The 11,958-nt window shown below is 38.3% G+C and overlaps 1 protein-coding gene across 1 annotated transcript; it reads left to right on the top strand.

Moving 5' to 3' along the window:
* The first annotated feature begins 2,297 nt into the window (after positions 1 to 2,297).
* fibinb (fin bud initiation factor b) lies at positions 2,298 to 8,320 on the top strand. Its single transcript, XM_049598798.1, has one exon. It carries the CDS (start codon positions 2,916 to 2,918, stop codon positions 3,537 to 3,539), a length of 624 nt encoding a protein of 207 aa, XP_049454755.1. The 5' UTR covers positions 2,298 to 2,915; the 3' UTR covers positions 3,540 to 8,320.
* Positions 8,321 to 11,958: the final 3,638 nt, after the last annotated feature.

Here is an 11,958-nt window from a genome sequence, read left to right as displayed (position 1 = left end):
AGATAAAAATCACAATAACATGGGCTTAGGGAGGATGAGAGCTGTTGGAGAGGCAACAAAGACACAGGCACATTGGTCCACATGCTTTATAAATGTAAAATGGTGCCTGACTTCTGGTCAGCTATTGTCAAATATATTAAGAATATACTGGAAACAGACCTCATTGAAGGTCCAGCATTATGTGTACCGGGCATTTTACCAACGCAGGCTAACCTGTCCTCAAAAGTATGCTCTTATCACAGGGAACAGGACGGGACTGAGACACTGGAAGACAAGAGAGGATCAGCTTCAAAGAATGGAGTGAGGAGCTGGTGAGGACAGCTTCTTTTGAGCAGCTTATCCACAAAGTTAATAACAGTTTAAAGGTTTTCAGAAATATGTGAATATAAAGTACAATAACATATTGTGACAACACTCAGAAACAAGACTGTTATGAACAAAATGTACTTAAAGTAAAGTATAACAGTCTCATTTTAGGCATTTAGTAGCCTCAGTATGAATCTGACTTTAACGTCCCTACAATGAAAAAACATGAGCTCTGCTAATTTCCCACATCAATCAGGATATCTTGGAGGTGGGTGGCTGTGAATTCAGGGGTGCATGCTGGGTGGTTCCTGCCAGTCAAATGCCTCATTTCCATTGTGTGGTTCAGCCTGACTTGGCTTGACTCACTTTTGGTATTTCTACGCAGGATTCTCAGTTGATCGCCATGGCAATGCAACGTGAAAGGGCCGTGACCTCATCGTCCATGTGACACTCGCTGGATCCTTTCATTAGCAACGATGTCTACACTTCTTCAGTTGTACGGCAAGATGTTCAGCATAGTGTTGTTGGCTTTTGCTGACTAATTGTTGTTTTTTCTATAGTTTAAAACTGGGAATAAATATGTGTCTTACTTGAGAATAAAATGCCATATTACATAATGTATGATATGTATTTCAAATACACGAATACAAGCTCTTGTTGTTACACATCACATCTCATTTTTTGTCTGTCCTGCTAAATATAAATCCCAATTGAACCATGGTCCCTTTTACTCGCCAGGTGTGGGTACACATTTTGATAAATAAGCACCTGTCTCAATTAGACGCTTGGTCTGGTTGCCAGACAGTTTATTTTTTTATGAAAGCAGGTTGTTGGCAACCTTAAATTATTTGTCTGTTCCTCGATAACCCTGTATGTCATTCATATTCCTTTACTCCGTAGGGGTCCTCAGATAAAAAAGAATCAAAAGACTTTTTCATAGAAATTAATCCAAGTTGTGAGGATTGTTTTAACAGGATAAAGTGGTGTTGTGTTGGTATGCCGGGTGCCTAAATCCTCAATAACTCTCTGACGCTGTCTGTTGAAGTTAAATAAATGATTCATTATTGATATACAACTAATATTCATATTGGTTTAAATAAACAAGTTGATTGGATTTCCGATCTTTGCTGAGCAACAGTTTTAATTTAGGAATTAGAGGCCAATCCTAAATATATAGGCCTGTTGATTTCAGTGATTTAAGTAAATAATAGCCTGGGCTTTTAATTAAATTTTTACGGTAATTCAAATTCTGCCTATATCTGAGTGAAAAGTACAACAACTACCTCAAAAATGTCATATAAGGATGTAAAAAATTACTAAAGCACTATTAGGGACAGGAAAAGAAAAACCTTGCACATTGTAATGTAATCCAATACAGGAGTAGTCCTGTAATAAATACTCTCTTTGTTGTTACTTGTCATTTAGTTTATTTGATGTATAGGAGGGCAGTGTGCAATGACAATCATTTACAAGAAATTAAAACATGGTTGCATCAGATTTAGCACTATATTCAATCTGTAGTCCTACACAAACAAGTAGGTGAGATAAATAGAAATAACATTCAAGGTGTGATGCAGACTATATGTGCCTAACATATTAGAAGCAGTATATGTACACATTGCATTTAAAAGATAAAAAAAATAATCCAACGCATCACAGAGGCATCAGTCTTTTTGAGTATGTTGCATAATATCGAGGACTGTTTCTAATAATTTGTCTTTTTCTGTGTTTTTGTGTACAACAGAATAATGAAAAAAGGCAGTACATTAAAAGCTGTCTCTAATGTTTTGCCCAAGCTATTTTTGGGGAGCAAAATCATGCATACACACTCACAATAAAAGCAGCAATCCGATCCAATGCAACAAAGCAACAGAAGTCTCAGAAATTACAACATACAGTTAAATCCAAATTTCTGCCACATGTCGTCAGGTATTCAAAAATTATACGTTTTATAAAAGCAGTGGACTGTAATTACAGGACTGCTGTGTTGGAGCGCGTTTCAGGTTTTATACATGTGGCCACTTGTGTATTTCTCAGTAACTTTTCTCAAACCATCAACGCCAGCTCGTCACGGTTGTGTGAGTTACCCTAACACTGGTTTCAGTGAGGCTTTAACAGCCTGGTGGTGCTGCTGCAGGCTGAATGCAGCCTTTTAAAGTGACGGAGCGGCTGTAATTTGAGAGTAGCGCTGAGGTATTATTAGCCAAAAAGCCGGAGCGCGGCACTTGAGACATCCAGATGTTGCGTTTGAGGCACCGAGCGAAGTCAGGACTACAACTGTTTCCACGCTGAAACAAACTTTCATACATTGCTTTTAATGATGGATGCTGACAGGCTCGATTAGAGGAAGCAAAGCGAGGCTTGTTTGAACATTTTCACGCCACTTTTTATCTGCTTGGACAAAGAGGAGACTGAGGAGGACGTGAAAGCACCGGAGCCTCATCTTAACTGCGCAGTTTGGACGTTTAAACCTGATTGAAATGTTTGTGTTTCTACGCCGGGTTGGAGTTAAATAGTCCACCAAGGTGACACTGTCGCTGAAATCACGTTAAAAGTTTATTTTTATTATTTTATATACATATATCTGTGTGCTGGGGCAAGTGGACACCATGGCTTTCCTTCACTTGCTCCTGTGTGCCGGGATGTTATCACTGCCGATGTGCGGAGCTTTCTTCCGCGGACCGTTGCAACCGGAGATGTCTAACGGCACCTTTCATCACTACTTCGTGCCGGACGGAGACTACGAGGACAACGACGACCCGGAGAAGTGCCAGATGCTTTTCAAAATGACCGACGACCGAAAGTGCGGTCTCGACGAGGACCAGGACGCCGTCATACGGGATGATTTCACCATCATCAAGAGGCAGATCGAGGACTCGGCCAGGGTGCTGGAGGGGATCGGGAAAAGCATCTCGTACGACCTGGACGGAGAGGACAGCTACGGGAAGTACTTGCGGAGGGAGACGGGGCAGATCAGCGAGGCGTTTACAAACTCGGAGAAGTCTCTGCTGGAGCTGGAGGTGAAATTCAAGCAGAGCCAGGAGAGCGAGCTGAAAGAGGAGCACCGGCTCAGCGACGACTTTCTCAACATGGTCGTGCACACACGGGACGTCCTGAAGGACACGCTGGACATTTCTCTGGGACTGAAGGACAAGCACGAGCTCCTGTCTCTGATCATCCGCAGCCACGGCACGAGACTGAGCAGGCTGAAGAACGAATACATGAAGTTCTGAGAGAAAGTAGTCCCTGCGCGTCTCATTACAGTACTATTTTTATTTTTCTATGGTGGAGTGTGTGGCCATGAGGCTGGGGTGAGACAATGAGCAAACATATCAGGGATAAAAACTTAACTTTAAAGGGTCAGTTCACATAAAACACACACACACACACACACACACACACACACACACACACATTCTCTCCTTTAACTCTAGAGCAGTGGCTCCCAACCTGAGTTCACTTTAATGAGTCCAAATACAGGAGGTCAACTGTGTTGGGACTTTTGGAATGTAATGAGTTACAGATTACTAGTTACCCTGTTGAAAATGCAGTATGTAATTTATTTCATCAAAGTAATATAACATATTACCTTTGATTAGTTTTAGAATACTTATCTAACAAATCATCCCTGGGCAATAAAGCTGAAAAATATCCAGAAACAGACTCATTTTCTGGTTTAACTCTTGAGCAGTGGTTCCCAACCTGAGTTCACTCCAGTGGGTCAAAATAAAGGAGGTTACTTTTGAAATGTAATGAGTTACAGATTACTAGTTACCCTTTAAGATATGGTATGTAATATACCTATTTTAATCACTTCTTTAAAGTATAGTATATCTTGGATTAGTTTTGATTACTTTTCTACCAAGTGTTTTAAACTGGGCAGTAAAGCTGACAAATGTTCAGATGATATTTCTGTGCGGTGAAATGATGCAAAGCAACAGAATAAATGTTATAACATGCATGCTTTTAGATGGAACGCCTTTGTTATCACCAACATTTTGATCAGTGAGTCTAATTTAATTATTTTTTCTCAGTATCTGTAACTTATCACCATTACATTTATATTTAAATTGAATTACATAATTCCGTTATATGTAACTAGTTACTCCCCAACACTGGAGGTCAATGGGACAGGAAAGAACGAAACACATTTTCTCGCTTAACTCTAGAGCTTTCCCAACCTGAGTTCACTCCAATGGGTCAAAAAACAGGAGGTTAACTGTGTTGGGAAGGTTACCTTTGAAATGTAATGAGTTACAGAGTAACCCTGTTAAAAATGTAATAAGTAAAGTCATTACTTTTTTTTTAGATTACTTCACAAGTGTTTTAAACTGGGCAATAAAGCTGAAAAATGTCCAGAAGACATTACTGCGCAGCAAAACGATGCAAAGCAATTGTATTTTCATCCCATTTTCTCAGTATCTGTAACTTTTTACAATTTCATTTTATGTTTTAACACAATTGGGTAACTCCGTTATATGTCACTAGTTACTGGAGGTTAATGGGACAGAAAAGAACAAACACATTTTCTCATTAAATTAGAGAGCAGTGGTGAGTTCACTCCAATGGGTCAAAATACACAAGGTTAACTGTGTTGGGGAGGTTACTTCTTAAATGTAAGGAGTTACAGATTACTAGTTACCCTGTTGAAAATGTAGTATGTAATGCACCTATTTTAATTACTTCTTCAAAGTTATATAATTTATTACCTTTGATTCGATAACCTTTCTAACAAACGTTTTTAACAGATATAATTCCTCTGTAATCAACTTTTTTAATACGTTACTGTAATTTAATTCAATTTTTCTCATTATCTGTAATTCAAATTGTAATTTAATAACGTAACTCTGTTACATGCAACTAGTTACCCCCAGCACTGGAGGTTAATGGGACAGGAAAGAAGAAAACTAAATTTTTATGACTTTTCTACCATCTCTCCTTTTCTCTTGGCAAATACTCAACGGATTCTTCTTTGTTGCTGATAATTATTCACATTAAACCATCTGAACAAATCTTAAGTGCTATATCGTAGGCAACTGGACTTGCTTGAGATTCTTGAAGACGTTTTACCTCTCATCCAAGCTCTTCTTCAGTTCTGAAGACCTGGATTACTGAGAATCTTCACCAACAATCAGAGTAAATAGTCAGGAAAATCTTTCACAGTCGTTCACTGGCCACAACTCATAGTCACAAGTGACCCATGATGAGCAGTACGCACTGCTTCAGTAAAGGGTCAGACACAAAAATGTTTGGGAACTGCTGCTCGAGAGGTATGTAGCCATGCAGATCACTCCAACGGGTCAAAATATTTCTGAGGTCACCAGATGGATAATGGGATAGGAATTTTGCTTTGCTTTTCTTCTTGTAAAATACTCCACAGACCATTTTTGTTGCTGATAATTATTCAGATTAAACTTCTTAGTGGTTAGTAAGGATAGCACAAGCCAGTGATTCCCAACCAGGGGCACTTGTATCTTAGGGGGTACTTATGTAGTTACCAGGGGGTACGTGGAAATATTGACAATGTTTAAATAACAGTTTGATTAGAAAATAACTGATGTGTCGAGTTAGTAGTTCCTTGAACACTGTGTAGCAAATGAGTTCGCAAAAAGTAGTTCGCAAGGGAGCAGAGAAATCTGAAAAGTTAGCTAAAAGTAGGGGATAAATATTAAAAAAAATAGCTAAAAGTAGCCTAATGTACATACAGTTCAAACAGTTAGCTAAATGACTGAATGAGTTAGGTAAAAGTAATGAATATGCCGCTGGAATATGAGCTAAAAGTAACAGCTTAATGGTTGAAAAAGCTTTAGTTCAGCTTCTGCCACTGGTAGAACAAATGCAAACTTGACCAAACCAAACTAAACATTGACAGCTTAATTGTATGACAGTAGTGTAATAATATATGAAAAAAATGTAGGAAAAAATATTGTCACAAGTGTTAAATAATACCCAGTTAGTGATCAATTCAAACTAACACGTGGAATCCGATGGTTGATGCTGATGATGGGGTACTTGACTTGCAAGGGTGTGTCTTAAGAAAAGCTTGGGAACACCTGGCATGTGCGACCTGTAATGAGAAAGGGTCGGAAACATAAAAGTTTGGGAACCACCTTTTCCGAGGTTTGTAGCCACACAGATAGTTTGGTTGAATTATGTTTCGTGACATCTGTCACCCAAGCTGGCAAAAAGAGGGAACTACCCCAAGTGTCCCAGACCCCCAGGGGCCCCAAAAGCCCTGTGTGTCAGCTGTGTTTTGGTACAGTAATTTGGCTATTTGCAAATTCTGTTTCCAGTTTTCACAACTTAAGTACAATATCAGTGGGCTCCCATTATTACCTGATCTCATGGCCCTGTTTTGTCGACGGGTCATGTGTCAGAATCTGTTATTTTTATCTTACATTGTGCTCATATTGTCCATATTCCTAAATGAAGTTGTGCTCCAGAAAATAAAAATGTAATACTATGAGAGAAACAAACAGTGTTCCATTAACATCCATTACATTCATGGCATAAATCTCAGTTGGGGATGAAAAACCAAACCTATCTCAGTTGCTTGGAACTGCTAGTGTTAAGTAAGACAATGTGTTTTGGGCAAATAAGGAGTGGGCAATATGTATAAAATCCTCTTTAACAGTATTCGCAATTTAATATGACATTATTGTGATACATTTTCTGTAAAAAAGCCAATTGAGAAATCGTTAACGGATAAAATAACCAGAGAGGAATGTGTGTTTTTGGCTGACCCAGCGAACTAAGTACCTAAGAAGTCCAAGTGCTTCATCATATTGATGCAAAAGATCATATAAAAATCCAATATTGCCATAAAGTGGTCCCGCTCGGTGATTTGCAATGCACACAGGGATATTAAAGAGCTGTAGAGGTTTAAACAGCATGGCAAAACCTCGAGACAAATATATATCATCTGACTGTAAATTGTCATATTTCCCACTCCTAGAGGCCATTATAATGGTCATTACACGCCATAAAAACACACAATAGTAGCTGAGTCACTTTATTCAAAACTGGCTGAATACAAATTACATATTGTCCAATAAAAAGTCTAAAATATGGCCCTAGTGTTAGTTGAACATTATCTGTCCGTCAGTCAATATGCCTCTTTTCTAGGTGTAAGGTCATTTGTGATAAGTGCATCGAATTTACCTTTGTGCGGGTGTGTGTATAAGTGTGTGTAAGTGTATGCGTGTGTTAAACAACGGCTTCAAACATGAGTCAGCCAATCAAAAAAAAGAGAACGGGAACTATCAGTTTTCAAAACTCTAGTACTGTAGTCAGATGAAGGGTTTTCCAAAAAGTCATTCAGTCCTCTGTGGCCAGAAAAACAGTAATAAGTGAGCTTTGGAGTGACTCGTGAGGATTAAGGAAACGTTTGGATACGTTGGACAGCCTATGTGTCCATCATGTCTTTTATTTTGACCCAAAAGCTGGATAAGTGATTTTTGGATAACTCTTCATACGGCAGTAAAGCAGGGGTGGACCTCATGTTGTAGCCTGGTTGAAAGCTCCAAACACGAGCAGCCATTATTGTTGCTCTCCTCTGACACTCCTGATGAATGTTTCTAAGAATATCAAAGAATGTTTACATATGGACATGTATGTTGTATTTTTTGCTTTACGGGCTAGCAGACTTTGCACAATTCTTTACTTTCCTGGTGCTAAAGGTTGTGACACAGTTTAAAATGCAAGGCCTTGACTGTGCTGTTGTGCACAGGCAGTATAATCATGGAAAATGTACAGTGTATTATTATTATTAGAAGTAAGTAAATACTGTGAGTGCCAATATCTTTATTACAAAACACCCTAATATGTATTCATTGTTTATATAAAGTTTTGGAAATAGAGCTGCATATATCTATTCTTGTTTACCTTTTTATTAAGATATGTGGTGAGATGTAATACATTGACGGAAAAGACTGCAGGCAGCACTCGTGGACTTCAGTGTCAAACACTAATCTGTGTGACGATATTCTTAACGGATTGTGTTGTGTCTTCGTAAATAAAAAGTTTGTGTTTGAAGTAAAGTGCTGTTGTAGTCCGTCTCATTCTCCTGAATGCGATATCTCAAAAATGCTTTGAGGGAATTCATTCAGATTTGGCTCAAACGTCCACCTGTACTGATTTTGATTTTGTTGGTCACTTGGAATCAAGGATGAACTGATTGATTTCAAAGGTCTAACGTCGAAGTCACTGTGACCTTGTCTGTCTCTTTCTTGTGAATATGATATCTCAAGAACACCTTGAGGGAATTTCTTCAAATTTAGCACAAACGTCCACTTTGACTCAAGGATGAACTGATTACATTTTGGCAGTCAGAGGTCAAGGTCACTGTAACCCCGTCTGTCTCTTACTTGTGAATACAATATCTCAAGAACACCGTAAGGGAATTTCTTCACATTCAGCACAAACATCCACTTTGGCTCAACGATGAACTGAAGATATTTTGGCAGTCAAATGTCAAGATTACTGTGACCTTGCACCCGTCTCATTCTCATCATTGTGATTTCTCAAGGCCTTGAGAGAGTTTTCTCTAATTTGGTGCAAATGTCCACTTGGAATTAAGGATGAACTGATTAGATTTAAAGGTCAAACATCAAGGTCACTGGGACCTTCTCTCTCACTTTCTTGTGAAGGCGATGTCTCAAGAACACCTCGAGGGAATTTTTTCAAATTTGCCACAAATGGCCACTTGGAATCAAGGATAAACTTAGTTGGATTTTAAAGGTCAAGGTCAATGTGACCTTGCATCCATCTCATTCTCGTGAATACAATATGTCAAGGACACCTTGAGGGAATTTCTTCAAATTTGATGCAAGCATCCACAATGAACTGAATGTATTTTGGTGGTCAAACCCCAAAGTTACTGTGACCTTGCCTCAGTCTCATTATCATGAATATGACTTCTCAAAAAGGCCTTGAGGGAACTTCTTCAAATGTGGCACAAATGGACTCAAGGATGAACTGACCAGATTTTGGTGGTCAAAAGTCAAGGTCAGTGTGACCTCACACTGTTTTGGCCACATGCTTGGAATTCATAGATTAATTATGAAAACATTTCACACAAATGTCTATTAGGAAACAATAATGAAGTGATGACATTTTATATTTTATATCCAAAAGGTCAAAGGTCAACTCCACTGTGACATCATAATGTTCTGCAAAAAAACTCTTCCTGGCAATTACTCAACATCATAACTCAGAAAGAGACGGGGAGACATTGGTCAGATACTGAACTGGTGACGCTAAACTTGGGTTCCCACTTTGAAACTCTACTGAGGGGTGAAGATGTGCGTGAAGCATACATGTTTTCACAGACATGGATGTAAACTGTAAGTGCAACTTGACTGGTGCACAGGGGCTGTGAAGAGTTCATTTTTCGTTTTTACGAGATATTCCTTTGTAAATATGTTATGACTTGGACTTGAGTTAAAACATTAATCCTTTACACTAATATTGGTCTCTTCCAGTTAATATAAAAGTGAGAGTACACCATTCTTTATGTTGCTGGAGATCCCTACAGAGGTTTCCTTTATTTTTTGTATACATAGCGTACCCTACAATGTGGCAGTAGCACTATAACCACTGGGACTGCATACTGTATTGCCACGTGCTTCATAATTACAAAGTTCCCCTCCATGTTTGCTTTACAAGGCTTTGAGGTCTGTTTTGAATTATACACACAGCCCTCCTATGGGTGCTTTGAAGGCAGAAGATGGTTGTTGGTATTTATGAGGGACAGAGATGCAAGGAAGTTGTGTTGATGGTATTTTAAGTGTCCCTACAAACAACTTGTTTTTTTCCGGTTTTCATCACCAGTCTGCTGAAAACAACTTTTTTTATGTGATACTTGAGCATTTTTTTAAAGGTCGTGAATAAGGTTGGGTAAAGAGTCTGTGGCTTTGAGTCAAGGGAGTAAAAATGTCACGAGTATCCACAACCAAGTGCCAGCCAGTGTAAATTATGTAACATTACAGAGTACAATGTGGCAGTTTCACTTGTGGTTACACACAGTCAATTGATACTTTGAGCCCGCTGATTACACACATGATGACGCAACAGAAGGGACACATAAAATACAGAAAACCTTTAGCATACATTGTATGTTTCCATGAGAGGGAAAAGCCCCTGGTTTTCTCATTTAGGTAAACGGATTATTGGCATCATGTAGAGGAAAACCCATTTGTGGAACATACATCATGAACAGTAGCTATGATGAGACTTCTGCTTAAACTATCATCCTGAACTATCAAATACATCATTCTACATTATATTTTATGTTATATTTTACTTTGTGGTAACAATTCTCTTCACTTCTTCGTCACACAGGCTGACCTTTGGTTTATTTTTTATAAATAATCTCCATAAATCTATCATGCAAGTATGATTTACAAGCAGACACTGAACAGAACATTGTGTACCTTCCTCCCAGGTGCAGTCAGTTTCCTGGATAGATCTGAGTATAAGAGTAAATGTCTTACAAAATTCTGCCTTTTTTGAAAATTTTATATAAAAAAAAGTCATTGTATTGCCACAAATGTTTAGCACCACATCTATGTCATTTCACCGCCTAATACGTTTTGGTGTGCCACAAAAATAATGTCAAATACAACATTCCTGCAGAACATTTCATATTTTTTATTAGTACAAGGTTTGACTTCATTCATCAGTTATCTTTTAAATAAAAAATATGCAGTTGTCAATGTGACCCAGTATCCCAAAGTCCATTACATGTTACAACTGTCACTGTTACTGTTGTTGTTGTTAATGAACACGTGTGCACTGATGTCAGTCACAAAGGTGGCTGAGCTGTAATGATCACTTACCCTTTGAACTTGAGCCTGCCATGCTATAAATCAGGTGACGATGTGTGATGTTAGCACGTGTAGCTCCGATTGAAGACTGTCCTGCACATCTACTGATCATCTTCCCTGAACCTGCAAGGGACGCAGAAAGTGTTAAACTGAAACAGGTATGACTGAGAACAGAAAAACTTACTTACATTACTCACATTATTGATTAATGTGTCGATGATGTTTTTTAATTAATCAAGTAATATCAGAAAATAGTAAAAGAGAAATACTGAATACAATTTCTCAGAGGTGATGGCCTTAAATTCTGTTTTCTCTAATTATCAGTCCAAAACCAAAAGATATTGCATTTACTGTCAGATACAACAGATAAAAGCAGCTAAGAAACAATTGATTGATCATCAGAATGTTATAAGATCTTTATTCTGTTGTTTCAACTAATTATTTAATTGACTGTTTGTTTCAGCTGCAGTTGAAGATCTTTGCATTTATGTGCATCTGTATGTGCACAGTGCTGTAGGGACACTGAGAAATAATTGGCTTACAATTTATAGCAGACCATCAAATGGTCCACATCCTTTTCCAGACTGAAAAATGTGTACAGATATTGAATGGATTGGCATGAAATTTTTGCCTACTCATTTTTTTAACAAGAATTCTTGCTCCAAAATCAATCCCAGTGACTTTGGTGATCCCCTTACTTTTCATCTAGCACCACTGTCAGGTTGATATTTTTGGTTAAGTGTGAAATATCTATTGGATAGGCATGACATATTGCAATCATATCAGACCTGTAGTAGCTAATTATGAGTTCTTTACATGAGACCAA

The sequence above is a fragment of the Epinephelus fuscoguttatus genome, linkage group LG2, assembly GCF_011397635.1.
Source record: "Epinephelus fuscoguttatus linkage group LG2, E.fuscoguttatus.final_Chr_v1".
Taxonomy (NCBI): domain Eukaryota; kingdom Metazoa; phylum Chordata; class Actinopteri; order Perciformes; family Serranidae; genus Epinephelus; species Epinephelus fuscoguttatus.
The sequence above is the reverse complement of the archived record's forward strand: the minus strand, read 5'-3'. Positions and strand labels throughout refer to the sequence as shown.

Bases quoted from the DNA above. Each gene is read 5' to 3' on its own strand.
- fibinb (XM_049598798.1), top strand. From the start codon at position 2,916: ATGGCTTTCCTTCACTTGCTCCTGTGTGCCGGGATGTTATCACTGCCG.